This window comes from Glossina fuscipes, unplaced genomic scaffold, assembly GCF_014805625.2.
Source record: "Glossina fuscipes isolate IAEA_lab_2018 unplaced genomic scaffold, Yale_Gfus_2 1, whole genome shotgun sequence".
NCBI lineage: Eukaryota > Metazoa > Arthropoda > Insecta > Diptera > Glossinidae > Glossina > Glossina fuscipes.
In genome coordinates this window covers 23,058,485-23,086,058 of record NW_023998415.1, presented here as the reverse complement: position 1 = coordinate 23,086,058, position 27,574 = coordinate 23,058,485, and the positions used below count along the sequence as shown (strand labels likewise).

Sequence of the window (27,574 nt, the reverse complement as noted above, 5' to 3'; positions counted from 1 at the left end):
TACAATAAGTAAGCGTCAGTCAAATTTTTGAAAATAAAAAAAAATATATATATATATATATATGTAGATATGTATATATATATATATATATATATAGATATGTATTTGTAATAAAAATGCCTACCGATATCTCCGCCGTCCGTCTGTTTGATCACCTGTCCATCTGTCTCAATGCTTATCCATTCTTAATGGCCTATCGTCCTCTGTCTGTCTGTTGAAATGACAACAGGAACCTGACCTTAGATTTGTGCTTTTTTTCCTGCCATTCTAAAATAAAATCAAAAATCAGTCAAATCAGTCGACCTATTTATTGCTTCGACACAAATCGAGTAACAGAAAAATCTTTAATATAAAATCTACCCCTCATAGCGTATATTATGTTTCTCACTAACATAGAGAGAGAGAGATAGAGAGAGAGAGCGTATTTTTATTAATAAAAAAAAAAAAACACAAAACACAAAACAAACGAAATTTATAAAAAGAAAATCCCTTAGCGGATATCGAAAGTTTCAATGTGAACGTGAATAATAACCGTTACTTTTTTTTGTTTTCTTGTAAGTCTTTAGATGTAAAAATTTTTTTAGATGTAATACTACTACGCCTTCCCTCCATCAATGCAGATGAATGAAAATATAAAAACGATGTAAACTTATTGAAAAAACAAACACATTTCTGTTGTTAGACCTTTAAAAATCTTCTACTTTGTAGGATCCTATACTATTTCTTAATACGATAATAGCACTGAATCCGTTTAAAGTCGATTCCAAATGTTTTCTTTATCTATGCATTAGACAAACATATATATATATATATATATGTATATGCATATGCATGTGTATATGTATATCTTCTGTTTACAAAGCAAAACAAAGGAATAATAAAAATAAAAAAAAAAAAAAGCCTAATTTTTTTGTTAATCTCTTCTTCAATATATTTTATTATACATAGTACGTACGCGTGCAAAAACCATGAACGAAATTCGCCTAAAAATAACAAAAAAACATTGATTAACCTCTCATTAAGAAAAACTGTATAAGAACGTAATCGTAAAATTCGTGAATTCATTGACGAAAAGCAAACGAAATGTATGTAATCTACAACGTGAATGCACTTATTTACTTTCACCTACATGAACGCACACACAACTTAGCAGTATCTTGCATAATCATATGAAAAAAGAGAAAAAATTAAAATGAAAATGTAATAATCACGAAACGAAAAAATAGGTTTCGAAGAACCTAAGAAAAATTTATAAATTTATTACAGCTATCGATTAAACAAATTAATATTAATTAGTAATAAAATTAATAATTGTCACAAACTATTAAAAAACCTATAGATGTATATATGTATACATAAGTATATACATATATATATATATATACATTTATGGCTAAAGAGGATGTGCAACATTTACAAATTTGTATGTATGTAATAATTTGTATTTGTTTTCTTTTCAGTTTTTTTTTTTTTTTTTTAATTTTTTTTTTATTTTGTGTGTAAAACTTTTTATTTAGAGAACTGCGATTAAATAAAAAAAAAATTTAATGATCATTTTGTTGTTTTATTTGATCTTAAAATCAAAATCAGATCATAAGACAAAGGCACAGAAAATTTCCGATTTTCTTTTCCTTTTCATAACCTACATCACTTGACTTAACGTGCACTCGCCTTCTATTGCAGCGAGCTGATTCTGATTTTGTCTGTCCGTCTGTGTTTCTGATGTTTGTCCATGTATTCTTGTGTTCAACCTGCAGGCCTCAATTTTTGCAAATATTTTGATTAAATTTGCTATGGTGTTTTGACCCAACGACGAACACTATTGAATATGGTTCAGATCGATCCATTTTCTCGGCCACATTCGCTTAGAACGAAAAATTTGGCTCATGTAGGGCAATTGTTTGAACCTCTTGCCATGTGAAACGTTCTTATGGCAATTGAATATCTATTTAGTACAATGACTTAATTTTTAATACTTCTTGATGAAAATTCGTTCATAATAACAATTTCACATAAAAATTAATCTTACCGAATTTGGACTACGTAGGTCTATTTCTTTGACTCCCAACCCATATAATGGTTCTAATAAAAGATAAGCCTTTAAAATCCAAAAAAGTCAAATTGAAATTTGCCCATTTTGTGGGCAGAGCCGATTGGTTTCATTTTTCGATCTAAAGAGTAGAGTGTCGCGTAAAGTAAATATGGAAAATTTCAGTCTTCTAAGTTTAATAATTTGCGAGTAACGAGCAAAAACCCACAAATATTTGCTAAGAAAAACGGAATTGTGTTCAGTTTACGCTCCATTACGCGCTTCTGCTCTGACCAATTTGGCCCATTTTCAATACCAATCTGCGTGCAGGAACTTGCAATGTTTCTACCAAATTTGAGAGTATCTTCATTTTTGTGATTAGAAGAGTGCCAACAACACACACTACACAGACCATACAGATGGACAGATGGACAGACATGGCTAAATCAACTCAGAATTTCACCCTGATCAAGAATACATATACTTTATATGGTCTCTGAAGATTCCTTTTGGATGTTACAGACATTACGGAAAAAAACAAAATGACTTTACCCTCGCCTTAAAGTGGTGGGTACAAAAAGAAACGAGAAAATGCTTTTTACACTATTGTTTTTAAGACTTTATATACGAACAACTGGATTGTTTTCGCATCTGCAAGAGGACAACGGCATTCTTAGCAGTATTGCCTAGGACATGGCGGGGATTCACTTGTGCATAAGTGGTACGAAGTGAATTGAAGTGATTATTTTCTGCCCATAAATGTACTTATGATTTGAAAGCGCCAATACTGGTATAAGGAAGTGTGTCCAAGACCAACTTTTTTATCAACCACGATATCACATCGGCTTGAGTTCTATGGCATTTTTAAATGTTAGTATTTATTAGTTTGTCTCTAAAATCGAGATAATCTATATTTGGATGAAAGGCTCTACTGTTTCTCGATATCTAGGAAATACAGATGCTACAGCATTCAAGTTAAATTTTACATTTTACGGAAACGGACAAAAACCACTGCATTTTATACCTTACACCGCTTGTGGCCCAGGGTATATTAAGTTAGTGCGGACGTATGTAATACCCAGAATGGCTTAAGCTAGACCTACCTTTAGTTATACCTATCGGTTCAGAAACATTTTCTAAATCAATCTACGCCTGTCTGTCCGTCTGTCTGTCCGATATGTACCCACCCCGATATTTACGAACGCTATTGAAAATGGTTCGGATCACTTCACTTTTTCTCACCAAAAGTGACTAAATAGTAATATTTCGGAATTCTAAATTGATGTAAAAACTTTCGACCGGCTGGAGGGCAATTTCTTGAACCCCCTCTCATATAACCGTTCCTGCGGAGACTAAAAATTTACACAGTAAAAAGGCCGAATGTCCACTATTTCATTGTGAAGATTGGCTTATAGTAGTAAGTTGACAAAGAAATCCACCTTACCGAATTTGAGCCGCGTAAGTCTATTTTTTGGATATCATCGCAAATAACGATTCTCACGAAACACAAGCTCCTATATGGAGAGAAAATCTAACCTTCCGATGCGCGGACTTTCATGAAAATTATGGCTTGGCATGAAAATAATGTGTATTATTATCAAAACTAGCGAATAGCTATACCAGGTAAAGTGATGAACGGTGGGTAATTGTCGACGTCGCCCCACTATAATGTTCTTACTTGTTTCCTTTTGTTTATGCGGACGTATGTAACACGCAGAAGGACTTGAGACAGATTCACCTGGTAGTATACCGATCGATTCAACATTGTTTGCTGAATCGATTTAAGCTTTTCTGTCCATCTGTCCGGATGAAGTGTGTCCATGTATTCATGTGTTCAGTCTATAGGCTGAAATTTTTTATATATTATGATGAAATTTGATATACTGACTTGTTTTGGTCCAAGAATGAACTCTATTAAAAATGGTTCGGGTCGGACTACCTTTTCGACCGCTTCCCATACAACGACCTTTCAAAGTAAGATGGAATTGAGTAGGGTAATTAATGCTGAGCCATGGCTCTCTAAAGGGTCTTTCTTCTTGTTTCATCTAAAGAAATAAGGCTTCTGTTTTGTGTTGGCAGACTTCTCTTTCATTTCTTGCAAACTGTGAAACACGTGCGCATCTTTGGTTTGCCTAAGTTATGGCCAACGCAACAATAAAAAAGTTGGAATGCTTTATGCTTGGTGGAAGGGAAATTTCTGGAAATTAATGAAGTTAGGAATTCGGAAATTTATAATACGTTGGGCACTTAAATTGTCAATGTGTAAAATGTGTGAAATTAATGTTTTCTGAACGCGCCAAACTTTTATGTATATAAGTAGTTGGGGAAAATTTCAATCTTCAGCTATTGGTGGGCGTAAATAGAAGCTTAAAAAAGAACAATTTACTTTATAATATTATTTATTATACATTTTAGTCTATTCTAATACGCCCTCTTATTTGAGACTCGTATCGACGGACCTGTTAAAAAAATCAATTCACTACCAGTTGTTGTACACATATACAACCATATGATTTGCCGATTGGTGCATGCGATATGCTTCATTGCGTCAGAACCTTATAAAAAAATGGAAAAGAAAAATTCGCTTGGCAACCCTGCTACAATGAAAAACATTCTCATTCGTTTTGGCGCGTAAAACAAGTTGACGCAGTTGGATCAAGGAGATAAGAGGACAATTTTTACTAAATAAGAATTGATAGAAATAATGGCGCGTCGAGATTACGCTCAAGACAAAGGTGAGCAACTGTTGAAGGAATATGTTTTGCAATAAAATAAATGTAATTCTTTTTGCGATAAGAGTCCATCAAAACTTTTCTGGCTGAATTCTGTAAGGAAGATGAAGAAGGTAAGAAAATTTTCATCTACGCCCAGCAACTGGTGAAACTGGCTCATCGTGAACAAGCCTTATTAACCATTGACTTGGATCATCTATCCGAATATAATGATGGTCTATCCGATGCAGTAATAAACAACTGTCGGCGTTACGCTTCAATGTTTGGAGATGCGATCACCGAAATGTTGCCTAATTATAAACAGCGAGACATTCATGCCAAGGATGCATTAGATGTTTATATTGAACATCGTTTATTAATGGAAGTGCGCAATCGCAATCCCATGGAACAACGCGATCAAAGAAACAACTTTCCTCCAGAGTTGATGAAAAGATTGTAGGAAATTTAGTTGGAGAAAAAAAGAAAATTATAATTAATTTCAAATTTTTCTGTATTGCTAGTGAAGTCGCTATTAGGCCTCCGTCGCATGAAAAGGCTCATTCCATTCGTGATATTAAAGCCGAACATATAGGGAAGCTAGTTACAGTACGTGGAATAGTAACTCGTACCACGGAAGTGAAGCCTATGATGGTAGTGGCAACTTATACTTGTGATCGATGCGGTTCAGAAACTTATCAACCAGTGAACTCATTGTCGTTCACACCGATTCAAGATTGTCCTTCCGACGATTGTCGTGTGAATAAAGCCGGGGGACGTTTGTATCTGCAAACACGTGGATCAAAGTTCGTTAAATTTCAAGAGCTTAAAATACAAGAACACAGCGATCAAGTACCTGTTGGTCACATACCGCGCACTATGACCATTATGTGCCGGGGCGAAATGACGCGTCAAGCCCAACCGGGCGATCATGTTTTAATATCTGGCGTTTTTCTGCCTTTAATGCGTACGGGTTTTAGGCAGTTAATACAAGGACTTTTATCGGAAACTTTTTTGCAGGCCTATGTAAGTTTATAATTTATTAATAATGAATCTGATCAAATTGGTAATGAATCTTCTCTCTAGAGGATCATTTGCCTAAATAAAAGCGACGATATTACTGATAAAGATGCCGATTTAACGGCGGAAGAGTTAGATGAATTTGCTCAGGACGATTTCTATGAGCGTTTGGCGACCAGTTTGGCTCCTGAAATATACGGTCATGTCGATGTAAAGAAGGCTTTGTTATTGCTTTTAGTAGGAGGCGTAGATAAACGACCTGATGGTATGAAAATCAGAGGAAACATTAACATTTGCTTAATGGGAGATCCGGGCGTAGCTAAATCACAACTGCTCAGTTACATAAGTCGTTTAGCACTGCGATCGCAATATACAACTGGACGCGGATCTTCGGGAGTTGGATTGACTGCCGCTGTTATGAAGGATCCATTAACAGGCGAGATGATTTTAGAGGGTGGTGCTTTAGTATTAGCGGACCAAGGAGTCTGCTGTATCGATGAATTTGATAAAATGGCCGACGACGATCGCACAGCCATACATGAAGTCATGGAGCAGCAGACCATTTCCATAGCTAAAGCCGGCATTATGACTACATTAAATGCGAGAGTATCTATATTGGCAGCAGCCAATCCCGCGTTTGGACGCTATAATCCCAAGCGTACTGTGGAGCAGAATATACAATTACCAGCTGCCTTATTATCGCGTTTTGACTTATTATGGCTAATGCAAGATCGACCCGATCGTGACAACGACTTGCGTTTAGCCAAGCATATAACTTATGTACACAGCCACAGCAAGCAGCCGCCTAGCCGTGTTAAAGCTTTGGACATGAATCTAATGCGTCGCTATATCAATCTTTGCAAACGCAAAGATCCTGCCATACCAGAAGAACTTACCGATTACATAGTCGGTGCCTATGTCGAACTAAGACGTGAAGCTCGTAACCAGAACGATATGACCTTCACCTCGCCTCGTAATTTGTTAGGCATTTTGCGTTTGTCGACAGCTTTGGCCCGCCTACGGTTATCTGATAAAGTCGAAAAAGACGATGTATCCGAAGCTTTACGTTTACTCGAAATGTCGAAAGATTCCCTGAATCAAATACACGAGCATCAAAAAGGCCGGTAAGCAATTCATGATTAGATCACGACTAGAAACATTGTCTTGCAATTATTAAGATATGTTTTGATCTTTATGTTAGTATACCAACTACATCGGACAGAATTTTTGCTGCTGTTCGTGAATTGGCCGGTAATAGCAATACCGTAAAAATCGCAGATATTATGGATCGGTGCGCTAACAAGGGCTTCAAGCCAGACCAAGTGGATAAATGCATCGAAGACTATGAGGAGCTTAACGTGTGGCAAGTGAATATGGGTCGTACGAAAATCACTTTCATGTGAACAAAGTTTTTCTTATTTATTATTTTTCCTTTTTCATATTTCATTTATATTTTTATCCATTAATAAGTTACTGTTTCATCCGAATCATTTATTAATAAAATCAAAAAAAAATAAATAAATAAAAAACACGAGGATCATTTGTTTTATGGATCATGCTTCTTTTACTTCTTTTTAGTCTTCTGCAAATTTGCTTAGTATGTGTTTGATATTTAAGCGGATGAAATAAGCGATCGACCACAAACATACACCGAACAAAATATCTGCAATTATTATTCAATGTAATGAACATTATTAAGTGATTTTCCCGATGGATTTTCGTCAGCTTACTTAGGAATAGCTTTTCCCAGGGCTCGCACATCGACAAGTAGGTATTAAGTTCGTAGAGTACGTAGAGCCTTCGAAAATAACGTTGAACTATTTGCAATGATTCCTTGAGTGTATGCGACATTCCTCTTACAAAATGCAATGTGTTTCGTTAAAATTCAAATTAATAATTGCACGAATTCCGCCTATGAAGGTGGTGTGACTCAAAATTTACAACACTACGGTAATTAATTGGCTTATCAATAAATTTGGCCGGCTTATCGCGATGTAATAAAATCAATTTCATTTATTTCTGCTGCAGTCCAATTATGTATTTATTTGCCTTCAGTATATAGTTCAAGAATGATATTATTCCAAATACTTGGCTACAGTTCTTTGTAAGGTAACAAAGCTTGCCCTCATTAAATATAAAAAAAATCTACGTTCCTTCTGTTTGATTCAATAATTTATGATAAAAAAGAGAGAGTACACGGTTTTTCTTAATCATTAATAAAAAAAAAAAAAAAAAAAAAAAAAAAAAATTTATTAAAATAAAAAATCGGTTTCTTTTCCAACACAGTTGAATTTATAGATAAACAGAATTTAATGACAGAAAAGTTTCTCAAAGTTGGTGACTAATAGACGCTTATTTAAACTATGTTGGAAAAGAGTTCGAATCACTGTTAAATTTTAAGCGAATTACTCGAGCAATGTAATTTCTTCTTTAACCAGAAATTCGACAACCTCTTCATCCACTTCTTCGGTCTCCAAATTATCTGTATCGATCACTGTAAGTTTAACACAAAAAGAAAATAGATAAAGAAAATTTATTTAAAAATTATTAATAATTTTATCGCTTACGATTTCTAAGTTGCAAACGTCTTTGTTTCTGGTCCTTCCATTCGACAACACGTTTGTTGCGGTACTCCAAGAATTGCTCACGCAACTGGGCTCGCTTTTCTAGTAATTCCTTGCTGGCTCGCGTTAAACGTAAACGATCCTTTTGCTCGAAAATCGCGTAATATTTCTTTAAACTTTTATATATTTCCTTTTGCTCCTCTTCAGTTAGCAGAGTAGCAGGTCGAGGGCGCCATAAGAATTGCACAAAATTCTTTAGTATATTTCGTCGAATTATGCGGCCTTGGAAAGTGTACATATTAAAACCGGTATCCTCTTTAACTTTCCATGACGATACACCCGTAACTACATAACGCCCCGTAGGATCCCACTCAACTTCAGAAGCCCGGAAATGATCAGGAGAAGCGGTTATTAGAAAATTATTGCTAGTATCAACAAACTCAAAAGTTCCCATAGTCAGATTGGCCATAACAATAAACTTCCCTCTAGGCGACCAAAACAAATGCGTACAGGATTTCTTTTCCAATTTTTTTACAAGTGTGGGCTTTACGCCATCACTAACTTCGTAAAAGCTCACATTAGAATTATTCGCTTCGCCATGTATAATGGCGAACTTGTTGCCTATAGGCTCCCAAGCAAACGACAAAATGAGCTCACGTATTTCAACTGAATCCACAGGTATCTCTTTTTCACGCATATGGAATATTTCAAAGTTGTAAAACATACCCAAAAACTTGACGTCGCAATCCTTTTTGTCCTTTTTCAATTTCATATATCGATCTACTTTCACGCACAAGTAATCACCAGACTTCTGCCAGTGCAGTTTACTGTCGGCGACATGGAAGAGGTTTTTATTGCGTATTTCTCGCTTTTTCGGAATCTCCATAAGGGTTACACGAGCAGGTATTTGATTTTGCTCTTCTACCCAATACGCAATGACATTATCAGTCGGAGACCATGAAAAACCACGTATTCCGGGTATTTTAATCGACTTTAAATCCAACAAATAAAACAAGGGCGTCTCGTAGATGTGTATTGAATTGTCGCCCAGACGAGCCACGTACTTGTCATCATGAGACCAACGGAACATTGAGAGCATAGACATACCATCCGCTACGAATGACCGCTTTTCCGCTCCCGAGCGTATGTCCCATATAATAACTTTTTGTCCAGTTGGCGTAGGCCCATAGGTGACCAAATAATTTTCGCAGGGTGAGAATTCTACAAATTGCGTACCTGGATGAGGAAATCTCTGTATTCTGGTGAATTTACTACCGCCCCAAATGGCCACACCCGGTTTGTGGAATGTCACCACGTATGTGCCCAGCGGCGACCACTTCACAAATGTATCCGTAAAACTTTCCCGAGTCTCCAACTCTGTCGGTTCAGGCAAAGTATTCTGCCAAAAAGCCACCTGAACGCTATTGGGAGCAGTTTCAGCAGCCACACAATACTGATCGTAAGCATCTGGATCCATTAGGAAACTGTAAAGATCATTTTGTATCTTAAATGGTTGCGGTGTGGGCGGCTCCCATTTATCTGGTATATTTTTATATTTTTGAAAATCTGTGAACAAATTCACAGCCAACGTATGACACTTGTCTAGACGATGATTATTGAACTTCTCTACAATATCTTCAGCTTGCGCTGCATTTTTAAACTCCATGAAGGCGTAACCTTTTGTTTTGCCCTCTTCGTCAGTTGGATAGACTGCATTAACAATCTCCCCAACGTTAGCGAATATCTTACTGATGACCGCTTTCAATTTTTCTAAACGCGATGGTTCCACTTTAGGTATATTATCTACCACCACGACACTTTCAACGCCATCCGCTTCTGATGGTCGCTGAGCCAGTTTATCGGCTAACAATTCTGAACAAATATATATATATATATGTATATATATATGTATACATATACGTATTTTTAAGGTTATGTCTGCTGTTAACACTCACCTTCATCACTAATATCATCAACATATCCCTCGGGGTCTTCAAAATTGGGTTCATCTTCAACATCTCCTTCTGCCGGCGATTCTTCACTTTTCTTTTTCGCCATTTTTGAAAAAAATTTTATAAGGTTTAATTAGAAAATTTATAAAACCTCTACTAGAAACACAAGACACGCACACCAAATTCACGTCGTAAATCCAAAAGAAGGTTTGACAAAAAAATCGCCTGTAGTTAATCGATAACAGTTTGAGTAAAAGTAAAGAAATCAAAGTCAAAATTTCAAAACAGTGTTGTAAAGAGTAATTCGGTTTCTTTTTGAAGTTTGACAGCATTAACAACATAGCAATCACATTTTTCCAAAAAGAAAATTCAATAATTCAAATAATCAGCAGGTCACTGAGCATTTTCATTGTAATAACAAAGCTTTGTAGAACGGTATAAGGCGTAAATTTTTAAAAACTGATGGCAAATATAAAATAATGGGTATAGAAAATGATTGAAAAAATATTTGTAATATATTCATGCATTTTGTCGAAAATAAGCAATGGTATTTTCGCTTATTTTATTTAGTAGTCAATTTCATTCAGTTGCTGAGGAAAAGTTGGCTAATATATTAGAATAGGAATGAAGACTATTATATTAAATTATTGTATTAATAATTTACCTTTAGTTTGCTTCTTCCTTTTAACGCTGCATAGTTTTTTTTTTTTGTTAAATTTCATTTTGGAATTTTTGTAAGTTAACTACCCTGGTTTAGGTCAACATGATGTAAAAACTCATAAAAAAGTTTGTTGGTATTTATACTCCAGAATACAAAATTTACTGCCAGGTGGGTGCAGCGATGACAGCCGAACCAATCACAAATCTTCTGACGATTGAAAATGCCTTCTTATGATCAATGCTGTCCAAACTTCGTATCAGCAGATACAAGAACCTGGTACTGTATTTTTTAAATATTCTACAAGACGCAAACCAAATTCAAATTCACATGACGTTTACATCACGTCACACATGATACCAGATTTACAGCAACAAACACGTATGGTTCTACATTTGAAGTGTAAACAATAGTTGAATATACTTACAAAGGCACAAAAGCTTTACATATTTATAATTTTGAGATTTGTCAAATATCTAATTCGTGTGTAAATTTTTTATTTATTGTTTATTTTTTATGCCATCGGTGCCATTATATTTTCCTTTTACCGTATGGCCGATTCAGTGGAGACCGTGATATTGGACCGTTTATCTTTCTAGCTTAACTACCGATGCTTTCCTTCCAACCTTCCATTACTTCTTTCCCGTGCTCAACCCACGAAAGTTATGGTAGAAATACTTGAATGCAATATACGTGCAATGCTATCCCTCCAAAGTCAAATGGAAATTCTGTGATGCTACGGGTCTCTTAGGGGATTGCAGGGTGCAGATTAAAAACAAATTGAATTAGAAATGTATAGGGAGATTTGTAGTCTTTTTCAATGTAAATGAATATAAGATTTTATATTTTACATTATAAATGAATTCTATGTTTTTTTTTGTTCATTTTCATTTCATTTACTGCTTAAGTAAACTTGAATGGCCGCAAGATTATTTCCCGAGAAGCTTGCAGCTCTGCGCGGCGTGTGTTCACTTCCCATAATTCGCTTTTTGCCATACCGTTTTCTTCACAATCAACATATTCTGGTGGACAACGAAATCTTTGCATTATTGTAGAATTATGTAAAGTAAAGATTATTAATTAGTTGCAAATATTATATTCTCAACTATTATTGGAACTTACCAAAAGCAGTTATAATTGTCTTCTGCTTTCGAAAGCTAAATATTTTTTCTTTCTATTCATAATTTGCTTTAAAAAATTACTTTGTAAGGAAACTTTTCGATTTGTCTTCTATACGTTGATATTGCTTTAGAAACGCATGCAAGCTATGTGTTCAATTAATTTTCTGTTGTAAAGTATTTTATACGCTAATTTCAGAGCAACAAACTCCAATGCCTTGATACATCTGCAAAGGCGAACTTTGGCAACTCTAATAAACTAGGTTCCCACAAGTTCGCCGCCCAGTTCCCACAAATTCGAAAAGTTGACCACCCAGTTCCCACAAATTCCACAAGTTGACCGCCAAGTTTCCACAAATTCTACAAGTCCGCCGCCCAGTTCCCACAGATTCCACAAGTTAGCCGCCCAGTTCGCACAACTTCCACAAGTTGACCGCCCAGAATCCACAATATAGCAGATAGAGAAAGAGAAAGCGAGAGAGAGAGAGAGAGAACAGCATGTTGTGGATTATATGTGACGTTAAGATTTATATATGTCATACGAAATTGTATTCCAATTTTACGAAAGGTACAAAACCTATAAAATCTTATTCGAACAACGCCGAAAAACAAATAAAAAGCTATTCCGATCTCTAAAAAATATGTATAAGAATATACACTATACATTATTCTCTACTAACAGTACCGAGCCTTATTATTTTTATTTGACAGTTTTTACTCTAAAAATGTACATTTACTTAAAAGTATCGGGTAAGGTAAACAAAAAAAAAATTTATCTATTAAAACTTATTTTATCGAGTTGAGGGTAGGCCGCATTAATTGCATTAAAATTATCCATGTATTTGCGAACACGGATTAAAGTGTATCCTCCAAACACAATTGTTTTACGCCATCAATTGATTTCCTTGCGTTAACAATAAACGATATTTTACTTTACCGTTGAATAAGTATGGTGCAGCAACCTGCTGTTATTATTTTTAATAGAGAATGTATGAAGTCGAGAAAACGACAAAGGCTCGAAGTGAGCCTTTGATTGGTTCAATTTTTGTTTGCAATATCAACGGTTTGATTTGTCGAATGTTTCCTCGTCAATTGTCAAGAGTTCGCTTTGATTGTTTCGATATTTCCCTATATTTTCGAGGATTCGAACTTTTATATATGTTCTGAAGGAATGGCAGATTTATAACTTTTTGACGAAAGGTTTATGTATTGAAGAACGGGACGTGTTAAATAGAAGATTGCGACTAAATCGAAGTCCTAGCTGGATGCTACAAGCCTTTATCTAATAAGAAACAAAATTAGATCATTGTCATGAAACAATTAATGAGTATATTCATATTCACACACTGATACATCGGGAGTGCACATTATTAACGCAATTAAATTATTGTCGGAATTATTGTGGGACTACAAAGCAGATGAAGAGAGGTGGTGGCAGAGACAGAGGAAAGAACGAAAGAAGTGGGTAAAATACAAATGAGGTAACACGGAAAATATGGAGTAGGGTAAATGCAACCAGTATAACTATGTGATGGCTACATATCAAGACTTCATACATTATTGCATATAATTATGTGTTACTTCGATATTATATCGATCTGATATCCCATTATTTGTTGAATATAGATGAGTAAAATATGTTACAAGGTTTCGTGGAATGTTTAATAATATATGTGTGCAACTTCCATAAATTGTTCTCCTGATAACTAATGGTAATCTTATCTTATTGTTCGGGATAGTTTTATAGGCTTGGCAACACTATCTTGAACAAAAATAAACTAAATTATTATTTATATTTGCTGAGAAATAAATTCTATTTCTGAGAGTTAAATTTGCTTTCCTATACACTTCTTATGAATATCTTTTTTGACTTTGCTGAAAATAAAATTTTTTTTCATCACATTTGTTTCTGTAAACAAATTATTTCTTTTTATATTTTAAAAACGATTTTTTTAAAAATTCACGCATTAAATTAATAATAAAAGATTACCTAAATCACTTACTCTATCTATATATACATCAATAAATAAAATACTGAAATCACTTATATAAAAATATAGACTTATTTAAAAAAAAATAATGTTACATGAGAAATAATATAACCTATCACACATTCACTGTTGAAGGTTATTAATTTAAAATTTTTAAGTACAAACATATAATAGTATTATAGGAGAAAAGAAAAATTATTCATTTAACTCTCATAAATAATAGTCCTTTTATTCTTTTTAATCTTTTTAATATTACCTATCTTACCCATCTTATTAAGCTTAACTATCTTAACCTTGACTGTTTTAAGGAATAATTTTTTTTAAATCTAATTTATGATTTGTTGTTAATGCTAAAAATAATAATAAAAAATTACCCCGTCTTTTAAATGAAATGAAATCGAGTTAATAAATAAACTAAAAATACTAATATAATTAATATAACTAAAGTTCTAATTAATATTATAATAAAATCATTTCTCATTATACTTAAATAAAATATATAATTTCATTTCCCGTAATTTAATATTCCCCAATTCGATTAGATAAAGCAGTCAATGTAGTTAAGTTTCAGATGTTCAAGCATTCAAATATTTCACATTTTTATTCAATGTATTTAACCACTGCTAATTAATATTATTAAAGACACTGAAAATATAAGAACTAATATAATAAAACGATTAATTTTTCAATCTGCTGTTATATGTTCTTTTTTATAAACAAATCGTTAAAGAGGAAATTATTAATACAAAATATACAAAAAGTAAACTTATTGCCTATGCAAACTCAGTTCAGTTACTTTGATTGCTTATATAAACGCAACATAACAAAGTAATATTCGCACATAGTTTTCTGTTTTTTAAATACAGGGAATTAAGATGACCAGATTACAACTTTATAAATTTGGGACGATATATATATAATCTTAAAATAAATTTTTTCTTCCATTTCCAGAAATAAATTATTTTATTATTATTATTATTGTATTTAATAATATATTTGCGAAATACATTAAAAATATATAAATACGTAAAAATTCGTTTCGTCTGGTCACCGTAACTGCAAGCATTGCGCGGACATGAGCGAAATAAAAAGAATATGAGTCAAAACGAATGAATGAGCGAACGAGAAAAAGTGAGAATCAGAAAGAGTGGTGTGCATGCATTCAAATCGTTTCATTAGTTTTCATGAAGAGCGAAGAGCTAGAAATACGGAATATTACGGGAAAGATTAGTGCGGAATAAGTATACGAATTGATTTTAAATTTCGGAGCGAGGATTTTTGTGTATGACTAAAACAAATTTTTCTGCTTTTCAAGCAGAAAAGTATTTCCAAAAAGGAATGAATGCCATGTCTTAAGAAAAATAAATAAAAAAAGCAGGACATAATATGTTCAAAATTATGGTGGTTCTTTAAAAAGAAAGGGAGAGGACATATATGCATGTCCTCAATTGGAAATAAACTTGATTTTTTTATGCGAGGAACTGGAAAATGGTGTCGTCTGCTTTTTCAATGGAAATTCTCCTGACATGTACAAAAAGTGCTAATTTCATTGAAACTGAAAATATCCGAGCCGAGGAAATAAAATAATAGTCAGTCGTGAAAAGGAAAACAAAGTTGTGTTAAATAGAAGTGAACAGCAATTGCAGTCAATAAAAACAAACAGCGTTTGTGTACAAAATTGCGCAAAAAAAAAAAAAAGAATGTGCAAGTAATTATAAAAGATCGGTAGAGAAGTAATAAATTATAGAAATAGTTAAGAACTGTATGCTTAATGTGGAGATAATTGAATTAAAATTGCTTTACACTCTATAGAGTAGTAGCAGCACTCACCACATACACATTCTTTTGATGTGCTGTCGAGTGTACAAGTAAAATTTTCATGAAAATTTGTTTGCAGCACCTGCAACGCCAATATATATTAACGTCAGCATTACAAAAAATACGTACAACTGTATGTATTCATTTTGCTATTTCTCCCAATTTCTCTCTCTCTCTCTCGATTCTCGATTTGCTTGCATTCAATTCTATTTGTTCCGGTTTATCATTTTATCTAAAAACAAAAATGTGAATAAAACAAAACTTTCAGTAAAGAAAAAACTTAGCAAGTAAATAAGAAAATAAATATTTTCTCTTGTCGTTCTTTTTCCTTCATATTTCCGAATACTTCATATTTAGTATCGAAGGCAATATACAACATATACTTTAATATATTAATTGCATTTATATTATTATTCTTGTTGTTGTTGTGCACTTAATTACTCTTCGGTCTGCGACTGCTTATCATGGCATGTGCGTGTGTGCGCGAACGCGTCTTATATATGGTTTAGCGGATTTAAAAAAAAAAATTTATTTCACAACGTTTTGTGTTCCATTTGATCCCTGTTAACTACTTATTTTTTATATTAATTTACTCCGATTTTTTCTAATAAGCTCGGAAATTTATATCTCGCGTTTCCTTTATATCCTATAGTACATTATATATTGTATCGCCCGTAATTTGACATAGTCACTCGAAAAAAAAATCACAATTATTTTTGAATTTGGTAACTTATTTGTGATGTATTTTTTCTATAGAAAAATTATTTAAAAGCCAAGATCTTGTCAAGTCCGCATTTTCGTTAATTGTGGTTAAACATAATTGGTGGCAGTGTTGCCACCACCGCGTACTTGATATTAATCTAACCCGTTCTTTCCTTATTACTGTGGATTACTTTGAGTATTGGATTGTTCGTGGATAACTGACATTTGAGTTTCCAAAGTGGCGGGCGATTCAGCAGATAGTTCCAACATGAGTTGGGGTACTGAGCTATGGGTAAGTGTATGAACCTCTTTTTCTACATATCATTCACTTTTTAAAAGCGTTGTTATGAGTTAAGAAGTTGTCGTGTTGACTCATCAAATAATGTCGAAGAAAAAGTGTGAATTAGCCCTGATTCATAATAATAATAACTTATCCATATGTCGATTGGTCAATGGGTTGCTGGTGGCATGCTCTTACTTTCCAGAACTATTTTTTAATAGAAAGTTTCGGCAAAGTTGCAATTTTACTGAATTCTAAAGTTGAAGAAGTACAGAACGTATATGCGAGATTATTAAGAGTATTTCACGTTGCTTGCAGAACATGTCGCATGCGAACATCGGAAATGTCATGACAACAAAGGAGAAGGGAAAAGAGTATGGAGGGAAATATGAGGTGTTCAGCGATCTTTGATTTGATTTGAATGACTTTTCAACTACCTTACGTATCGTAGTCTTATTCGCCATCTTGAAGTCCAATAATTTTCTTTGTTGCTATAATGTAATAAAGAATTATTGTTTACCACGTTAGGTTTATTTTAGTTTAGTGTTGTTGATTAGTTTCCTAGCAAACTCTTAATTTTCTTTGATGATGTTCGTAGTTGATGGATTGAAAACTGGAAATAAAAAATGAATAACTTTTCCTTTGGTCCTTTTACAAATTGTACTCGGAATGATATAGTATTTATCCACCAGTGGGAGTGGGACAATGGACCCATGTGGGAGTGCGTGTATATGTCAATATGTCCAAATTAAAGAGGAAAAAATTTTGAGTAAACTGAATAGACTCAATACGAATGTTGACCATCAGGTGGGCAGGCGAACAAATCAAGTACGTTTATATGAACGAAATCCCACGTAAATCGAAACTACTGATATTCACATCCTGGCCTAGAGATGCCTGCCGACAAAAAATATTTCTTAATTAATTAAGATTGAAATCTGATTACCATTTTGGGAAAAATTAAATTATCACTCCGTTGAGAATTTTTTTTTTTTTCTTTTTAAATATTTTTCCCCTCGTTTCGTTGTTGTAGTTGTTGAAGCTTCGAGTTGAGAGTTTTATTTTCAATTCGCCGTTCAACTGGTTTAGCAAGTTTAACTAAGTTTATGTGTTAGTGTTCTGTTTGTTGTCATGCTTACATATATATATATATATATATATATACATGCACACAATGCGAACGTAAACGTAGGTAATCGACGTGTATATATGATTTGATTGTATGTGCAGAAGCTGTGAGTTATTTGTGGACAATTTGTTATTTAGCTAAAATGCCTTTTTCTTTAGCTTGGCTTTTCGAAGTTAAAAAATCAATATAATGTTTCTTTCGTTTTCCATTGCGTCAATGCACAAGATGAAATTTCCAACTCATTTTAAACCCTTATTGCTCCTATTCGGATTGCATAGAAGCTTTCGAAATCATTAACAGCAAAATTGTCTAATTTTGTATGAATTTAGCTTATGCTTCTTCTATTCATCTAATCATTGTCATTACGTTAACTTGTAAAACCGATTTTCGCCGTATAGACGAACAGGGTTGTTTGCTTGGGAACGACAAGTGCGCAAGCGTGGAACAGTTTCATAATTTCTCATTCTTGCGCCTGTGGGCAGACGTTGCTCCTTCGTTTACGACTTCTAATCGATGTGTCTACGTCTTAATTGTTCATTTTACATATTTATTTTCTAATTTAGCAGCAGCATCGTCGCTTCGCATGAGTCACATTTCAAACGAAATGGAGATATAGTGCACACTCGGTTCTTCTCTTATATCAATCAATGTTCATTCTAATTGCATGAGGCTTAAGCCGCGTTTCATTGCAAAATAATGGATCCAAAGGACAAGACTTTATCTAATATATATCGTAAGATTAAAAATTGATAACGAAATCGATATTAAATTTGTTACCTTCTCTGACCTCTGTGTATAGTTGATGAAGCATATCGTGCCAAGAAGTAAATCATTGTAATGATTACTCGTGTTCAATACGAGATTTTCATATATGACTAATCTTTTTTCGTTATTTTTTTCTTCTTTCATAAAAATAATAGCCGGTTTTTAAAAATTGTTTTACCCTTCTCTGAAGAGTCCTAAAACACCCTACTCGAAGTGTAAATACCTTAATAATATTTTGTCATTTTGCCTCAAAATGACATTACAGTTCTATGTTGTTATGCTCGCGACAAAGAATGCTGCTAGTATTGAAAATATGAATGTCGATGCAGGTCGAAAAATAATTGAAATTAAATTCATTCTTATACCCATCACCATCACCGAACAATGAAGGGCGTCTTATCCATTTTATCAAAACCAAATTTGCAATATTCAGAAAGGAAGCTTCATATGCCCATGAAATATTTATATACTTGATCAGCATTAAATTTTAAACCGATTTAAGCATGTCGATCTATCTCTCTGTCTGTGGTAGATGCTCTTGTCGTCGCAAAAATGGAACTAAAAGCTTCAAACTCGGCAAAAACATTGGAAATTCTTGCACGTAGCTTAGATATTGGACAGAAATGGGACAAATCGGTCACAGTACAAGATAGTCTGAGACTACTACTTTCTTCTAATATAAAAACATATTCTCTTTTTTGCTGCTTTCTTATAACCTGCAGCTACAGCAACTATAAAAACGGTGCATGTATAATCTATGGGTGATCTTGCAGCACTTGTACAGGCCTCCATTAACTTATAAATAACTTCTTCTGCTTACTACTCATAAGCTAAACAAGGCAGAATGTTGAAAATTATTATTCGGATACATTATCCGTGGAAAAGTATGTCAATTCTAAAGTAAATATGGTGGAGCCTATAATGTGGTCGATCCGTTTCCCCGAACTATCAATACAATCAATTGGTTATCAAATAGAGAGGCTTGGAGAGTAGAATTTGACTAAAAGCTAAGTGCTTTAATTCCAAATTAGATATCGCTGACGTCATGACGGTCACGGACCAATAAAATTTTCTTTCCCATTTATCGCAATTAACAAACATTCATGTAAAGTTGCATTCGCATTGCATTGGAATCACGTTGGGATATTCACGCCCATCAATCCAATTGCCCAAGCTAACGTACGATATATGTTTTTGTTTTCTTTTTTCCCTCAAGGCGTTACGATTTGTCCGTTTAGACTTTAATAAATATTTCCATTGCTTTTGCGTTGGTTTTCAATTTTTCTATTTTTAGTGCAGTTACTTCAGTACTGTACATGTGTTGTGGGGGGCGATGAGTGATATTGGCAACCAATTGGCGAAGAAAATGATAGACGAACATGTATCTCTGACATCTGTTTCTACCTGTTACACTAAGCGACCGTACGTTCGCGACAAGAAAAAAATTTATTGAAACAGAAAGAGTGTCATTCAATCATTCGTGCCTTCAATCATTCTTTAAAAATATTCGTTGATGTTTGTTCCACTGTCCGCAGCGTAAGGGTGTCTCGGAAGGATAGCGAATAAATATCGTTTACTTTTAATGGTGAATATCGGAATGCTGTGAAAGAGCTACGACTACCACATACAAGCAGCGAAACACAGTTTTATTACTAATATCGGAATCGAGCGGAATCGAGAGAGTCAGGGCATCTTTTATGCATGAAGTCAGTTTATCTAAAATGTTGAACTAAACACTGAACCGCCACAAAGCTTGATCTTATTTGTTTTTCGTGTGCGTACGTGGTATAGAGCTTAAGACATCAAAAAGGGCAGGTTAACAAAACACTCAGACATATGATATAATAGACTAGAGCCAATTGCTTAGCGCAAATACCGTAAGGCAAAAAAGCAAATGTTCAATCAATGACTATACGGCAAGAGGGAAAGACAAGAAGAAAGTTTATAGTTAAGCAAACTGAATTAATTCCCAACAATAACTAAATTGACATCAACTTTATAAAATTTTGCAAACAATTTGGGCCAAATAGTTTAAATAACTAATTGCTTCGAAATTGTTGCGCTTTCCGTGATTGAAGCTCGCAGTCATCTCTTGTTGTGACGTTCGGTAAATTTTGCAAAGTTTGTTACTTGTGCATCAGATCATCTGCGGTATGAATTGTTAATTTTCTTTCCTTCTTCTTATTTTATTATATTTTTATTTGCTTTTATAAACTCTGTGTACGCTTGAACGCGAAAGTAAGTGTGAGTTATATTAAACAGTAGCGAAAAGTTTTCTATTTGTGGTGTGTTCGCATCATTTTTTCATTAACAAGAGAGGGCAAGAATATGAGTTTTTGTGCGCTTTTGCATGGTTAGTGACTGCGTGTCAAACAATTAACGCGAACATAATCGCCCTCGTCATTATCTTTGTAACCGTCATCGTGATCATCGTCAAATTGGACTTAATATATGTATGTGATTTTCTAATCTTTTGTTTATATAGTTGTAAGAGTATGTATTGTATACAAATGCGTTTCTTTGCCGCAGTAATAATTGAGAGAGAGAGAGACAAACGTGTCTCATTTCAATCTGAGTCGTGTAGGCGGTATATCAAATGTATTTTAATACATTTCCGCACTATCTATTCCATATCCATTTTTACAAAACAGGTAATAAATCTATATTTGTCTTGAGGCGAAACTTATATTTGTAATGTATGGTGTAGCGTAGTGGTGTGGCGGTGTGGTGGTTTTGCAGACAGACATGGTAAATCTGTTTGAATCAGCTAAAGATGTATGGATTTCAAGTAGCATTTCTTGAGGATTGGTGACAGTCGAGAATGGTAGTAGAATTCTATATTGATTAAGAAGAAGAATTCCATATAAATGAAATGGCAGACTTACTGCTATGGATATGGCATTAACGGTGCAATTTCCTGCGTAATTTCTTTTCGATTGTTAAAATGGATTCCCCTAATCCATCAATAATTCAATATTCAATTCATTGCTTTCAACAAACTTTGCTGTTCGAGAGTGTGCGCCCTCCTTCAAGAAAGATAAGTACCTTGCCTTACGTCTTCAAGACTGTTTTTTTGTTGACAATGTGATTCAATTGCCAATACTCGCGGAAAAACGTGTATAAATATATGCGTTTTTAACCTAAGTGCGTACTTGCATTTAAGGTAACAGTATCGATTTGCCATGTGAATCGCATCAGGCTGTTGCCGATGTAATTTTTGAAGAGTAAGATTTATATTGAACAACAGTGTATTAGTGGTAGACGAACTTAATAACGGTAGTTTCAGTGAGTTGTATAACAGTTTCCTAGGGGTAATAATCCTCAAATCACATTGTACTGTAAGAGACACTAAGTCCTATTGGTGCAATACGTTCTGAATTATTAACCAAATTCTTAATCTTAAACTAGTTTAGTAGTAAGTAAATAAACAAACAAATAGATAAGTTTTCCTATACGTATTACGTTGCTACAATTAGAACTTAGAGCAAATGGCTAAATACAATATATATATGTATGCAAGAGATGTATGCCAGGTAAAGACAATTTCATTTCAAAGAGATACTGCTGCCGATCATAAACTTGATATGAGAAAAATAAAAGCGTAACAGCGACAATTGGTTAGCGTCAGCTTAGCTCGGAAGTCCTTAAAGCGGAAGGTGTCGCGTTACTTCGTTTGTCAGTGAATGAAATGATACAATGGTTCAGTATACGGTTCTCCAAGCTAATGTCACACGTCTTTTTCTTCAGTGGCTTTGTCAAATGAAATCAACCGTTTATCATATGTTAATTGCTGCTGATTTAGAAGCAGGTGAGATTTATACAGCAATGCACCTCCGTGCTCGACTTATTCATAACATAAATCCTTCAATATAATCACTGCAAAAAGACATCTTTGACGATTGACAGGAAATGATTTTTGTTCTTCTTTGCGAATTGTTTGACTTTGCTTCACTCTTTCACCATTCATTGTTAATCTTTTTCTCTTTTCATTCCAATCTCTGCATGATTTTGAAAATTTCTTCATTTGAAAAAATAAGTACGAGTGGTTTATTTTAGTGCATCGTTTTTCTTGCACGTATTGGTTAGTAGATCATTGTGGCTTGTTTTTTTTTTCTTTTTTTTCAAAGAAAAATTGCTTTCCAAATACATTTTTATACAAATTCGAAAAACGACTATATATACAGGCGTTGCTCTTAGAACACGGTTAATTCGTACACGGTACTCTATCGGAATTTTACGTTGAGCCCAATTTTCTCATTTCTGTGTTTTTCGACTAAGATATCATAGTAGAATAACATAATCTCAACTTAGTTGTAATGCAAAACGAGGCAAGACAAGCCAAGTCTGCTGGTGTGAAATGTTATTATGCAATTTCGTTCCAAACGTACATATAAACGACAACAGTGCCCGCTATCGCGTCGTATAGCACTGTTGCTTATGTAATGACTTTTCCTAATAAGTTCTCGGCACGCAATGTACTGATGTATCGAATTTCATCAAAATATCTCAAAAATTGCGATTTAAGACGGACAGAGGGACAGTTGGACAGACGGATAAACAAGTCTCGCCGGATCTGTCTGCAATCCTTATGAGGAGACACTTAAAGAAAGGAGCCATGCGGTGTAGGGTGAAAACTCGAAATTATGATGAAATACGAAAGGAAAAGTAAGAATATAATTAATAAATAATAATCACGGCTTAAGCATCCCCACACTAGTTCTTTCTCTGTCGTTACAAAAGTTATCAGACGTAGTTGCATACATATTCGATTTTTCGAAATTGTGTCGCGTCAAAACGTTGTCGCAAATATTGTTGCAAATTTTGCACCGTATTATGCGAGGGTCGCCTGTACTGTAAAGTGAAATCTTCCTTATCTATATCGTATAATTTAGATGTCATCTGATTTTACTACATAATAATAATTTTCTTGTTCTTTTTCATTTTCTTCTTCTATATAATGTTTATTCTTCTTCTTCTTTTTCTTTTCTTTCTTGTTTGTATGTATATATATATATATATGTATACATTTTCGTAAATAATAATGAAATTAATAATTTTTGTGAAAATAGCTAGCTAACCGCCGCCGCTATCATTGACCCCCTTATCTACTTCTTTTTTTTTTTTTTGTGTATTCGGTTGGTTGAATTGGCCAAATTCATGCAACATCTTCGTAAAAGGCTGGCAAGAGTAATAAATAGCATGTGAAAATAAAAATTTTGTTTTCTTACGCTTCAGTAAAAATAAAAAATCAAACAACAAAATAATCATTAAAAAAGTTATATACGAATCGGGACGAAACTTGGATAACCAGATGGCAATATGGGCGGTTTTTCACTCATGACGCCTATCAATAATCGAACGGGAATAAATTTTGCAAAACTTTTAGAATCTATTGCTAAAATGCTAAAGATTTTCCGGTTCTTGTTATAGCTTGGGCTCACCTCTCAAACTCGAAATTTCAAAGTTGCACCGTTTCATGCTTTTTAAAAATCTGAAAGAGCAGCATTTAGACAACAGACAAATGTACGGAGGAGACAGCATATGTAATATATATAATGTTTCGCATCACTAATTCACTTTACACATGACAAATGAAATGACAAAACGTGCATACCACATGCAAAACTAAATAATCTTCGACGTTAAACTTTTGTTTGTTTTTCCAAAAAGAAAAATGCCTTTGGAAAATTGCTAGATAGTAAATTAGAGAAAAATCTATTTGTGAAACAAGCCCAAGTCATGTTTTACATTTTCCTCACATAACTTTCGATATAATATTGTTAGCAGGTCTCGTCTCAATCACTTTTCCAAAAAAGAAAGTATGTTTTAAGTAAAGTATGTTCTAAGGACTTTAAACACAAGTTTATTTATGTGGCTTACAGGTGGGTCTATCTTAAGCCCCTCTGGCTGTTCCATACTACATGCTGTAGGATGATATAAACCTGTTTGAATTTGAGTTAGTAAAGTTTGTTGACTAAAAAGTGACACAAACAAAAAACATTTCTTAATATCATAGTTAACACGTTGAGTGCAAGGCGAATTCTCGGAGAAATTTCCGTCAGGTCGTGCGCGTTGCTTACAAACAATGTATTAATATTATTGCAATTTATTTAGATCAACAGAATTAACTCTAGGACTAAAAGTACGATGAGCACTAGCAGCAACTAATAACTCTATCGAAACAATATAAATTTTTTAGTTTAATATCACATTTTAAAGTCAGTCAGTTATCGGTGACATTGACGTGGCACACAACGGGAAATCGTCAGCATTTCTTTCCATTCGACGATTAGATACAACAGTCATGACTATGAATCGTTGAAATCTCTCTTTATTAAATCAGAATCTGTAGCCGCCGTATAAGAATCTTAGGAGCAACTCTGGATCACATATTCACTCTTCTGTTGTGCACTTGGAATGAACGCTTGAAAATTTTTAAATAGTAGACGTTGCGCCTATCTGCAAGTGGTTAATCGTGGGGGCGAGCATGAAAGAATGAGACTAGCGGCGTTATCTCAATCTTAGCCTACGAACGTTGAATCGAGACGCCTTCGCTTGATTTGATGCCTCAAATGGGAAATAGGTTTGACAAAAATATATTCTTTTGGAAATTTTCTCTATTTGTCTCCCTTGTGTTTTATCTTATCCCTGCCTCACGTTTGATTTCTCCAACCGGTATTGCAGAATTGCATTGGATTCCATCCGTAAATTTTATATTTTTTATAAAATTTCAAAAAAATTGGTTTTTATAATAACTTTTCTAATGGATGTATGTGAGTGCGTCATGAATAGTTTTGGTATTCTTCTTCTACATTTAGTAAACTGAATGTTTGTAAGAGTGATTTGCAATGCAGATGGAACACTGCCCATATGTTTGGTCAATGCCATGCAATAAATCCGATTTCGCCAGCCATTTGGTCTATCTATTAATCAGAGTTTAGAAGACTTGTTAAACATATGTACTTTCAAGTTCGATCAGCATTAAATTCTAAAATGATTTAAGAATGTCTACCCATCCGTATGTTCGTGTGTTTGCGCTCCATTCCTCTGATAACGAAAGTGCAGATAATCAGATCTGGCAAAAATATTGGGAATTTAAAAAGGACACCATTGCAAGGACATGTCTGTAGTATAATCTAAACGGAAAGCACCTCTCCGCGCACCCATAATGTCCTTGTGTTGTCCTTGTTCCTATTTTGAGTCGCTTAATTAAGAAAAAATGGCGAGCATGCCCGACTCTGCAAGACCTGGCGAACTACTTTACTATTAACTCGTATCATAAAATTGAATTTCTTAAGAAAAACGCTTTATAATATTTATTGCAATAAAGTTTGTAAATTTTTTTTTTTTTTTTTTGTAACAAGAACTTATTAAGGAATGATTCGTGAGAATTTTTTCACCGTTGTAACTGCGTTTTAAATGTTCTTTCACGTCAGCGAAACACTTTAATCAAACACCGTTTTTTTTTTTTTTTCATTCATCAAAAGGTTTTTTCTTGCTTCGGACTTAAATAAATATTGGCGATTATTTCGCTTGCTCTCTCTCATACCTTCATGCAAATGCCCACGGCTTCCATTTTGAAATAACTGGTATCGAATAATAGGCAGTTAGTCAATCAGTGAGTCAGTCAGTCAGCTAGTCATTGAGTAGAGTGCTTTTCTATATTTCATTCATAATCTTACAAGACAAACTTCAATTATAGCGCTCGTATGCTTAAGGCGAAAATCTATTGAAAGCATTTTCGCAAGCGAACCACCAGCAAGCACCCCTCGCTCTGCCTTGTGGCCCCCATATAACACTTACTCCCTTATTATTATTATATCTTTGCAAGCATTTTTTTTTTTTTTTTCTGTTATTCTAGAGTATTTTTAATACAGTTTGCTTTTCTTTTGACGCTACTCTTGTGTGCCTAACGTAATGTGTCTGGACCGCACCCTATTATACAATGCAATATATATATATATATGTATATATATATGTATGTGCAGAGAAAAAGTTACTCTGCGTGCATATATTTTATATGCATATGTATGTGCTTGTTTGAAGTAAGCTTGATTGTGTGCTGGTTGACTTCTTCAAATCTACTGCATTTTGTTGCGAAAATATATTTACTTGGAATTTCATTTCCTTTGGGAATTTACTGCTACATTTGTTTTCTATAAACTTTATTATGGCCGCGTCTTCAAACCTTGTGTTGTCGAATCTACATCTTTTCAATCTAAACCGGTTGATTGCTTTTACTATTTCGTAATTTCCTTTGAAGAGAAGAAGTTATTTCCTTCGTTTTTGTGCTTATTTGGAAAAGACATGCACGTGTGGATGTAGATGCGTCCTTAAAATTGAAAACTATGCAACTTGATTTGTTTATCTAATCATCGACGTTATCTTAAGCCTTATGTGTGTGACTCCATATCCTATTTAGTATTCTCCACTGTTGCTGCCAATGTTAATTGCATATAGTTTAAAAGCGCTTTCAGTTTTTTTTTTCTTTTTTTTTTTTTTGTTTGATGAGCTGTTTTTTATGCAATATGTATCGTAACAAATTTGCAAATTTTTAATATTTTTTTTTTTTTTTTTTTTTTTTTTTTGATGGCCTTATACCATTTTCATGCGTAATAACTTGTATATTAAAAGCTGTCAACTGTCATGACAGGAATTTATTTATAACATTTTTTTCATAATAGCTTCACCTTGAAGAAGAAGGCTTCAGTACTACTTACGACTACTAGAGCATTTTCTTTTGATAGATGCTTTATTTTTAGAGAAGCATCTTTTTTTTTTTATCCACTATAGGATAAAAGTTAGCACAACTTGTGAATGCATTGAATGCATTGCATGCA

At 33.9% G+C, this 27,574-nt stretch overlaps 3 protein-coding genes across 19 annotated transcripts in view; 2 read left to right on the top strand and 1 right to left on the bottom strand.

Annotated features, from left to right (window-relative positions):
• Positions 1 to 4,678: 4,678 nt before the first annotated feature.
• LOC119631542 (DNA replication licensing factor Mcm7) lies at positions 4,679 to 7,240 on the top strand. Its single transcript, XM_038023852.1, has 5 exons — positions 4,679 to 4,764; positions 4,827 to 5,196; positions 5,262 to 5,763; positions 5,824 to 6,881; positions 6,959 to 7,240. Exons 1-5 carry the CDS (start codon positions 4,734 to 4,736, stop codon positions 7,158 to 7,160), a joined length of 2,163 nt encoding a protein of 720 aa, XP_037879780.1. The 5' UTR covers positions 4,679 to 4,733; the 3' UTR covers positions 7,161 to 7,240.
• Positions 7,241 to 7,985: 745 nt separating this feature from the next.
• Positions 7,986 to 10,508, bottom strand: LOC119632104 (eukaryotic translation initiation factor 3 subunit B). The gene is made up of 3 exons (XM_038024834.1): positions 10,277 to 10,508; positions 8,325 to 10,193; positions 7,986 to 8,251 (listed from the first exon to the last, which is right to left on the bottom strand). Exons 1-3 carry the CDS (start codon positions 10,377 to 10,379, stop codon positions 8,163 to 8,165), a joined length of 2,061 nt encoding a protein of 686 aa, XP_037880762.1. The 5' UTR covers positions 10,380 to 10,508; the 3' UTR covers positions 7,986 to 8,162.
• Positions 10,509 to 15,347: 4,839 nt separating this feature from the next.
• LOC119632105 (formin-binding protein 1) overlaps positions 15,348 to 27,574 on the top strand; it is a 76,749-nt gene continuing 64,522 nt past the window's right edge. For 14 of the 17 annotated variants that reach the window (XM_038024853.1, XM_038024844.1, XM_038024852.1 and 11 more), the window contains exon 1: positions 15,784 to 16,852. In XM_038024853.1, the coding sequence (XP_037880781.1) occupies positions 16,829 to 16,852 (24 nt within the window). In that variant the 5' untranslated portion in view covers positions 15,784 to 16,828. The other 3 variants (XM_038024836.1, XM_038024835.1, XM_038024837.1) reach the window with 3 other exon arrangements.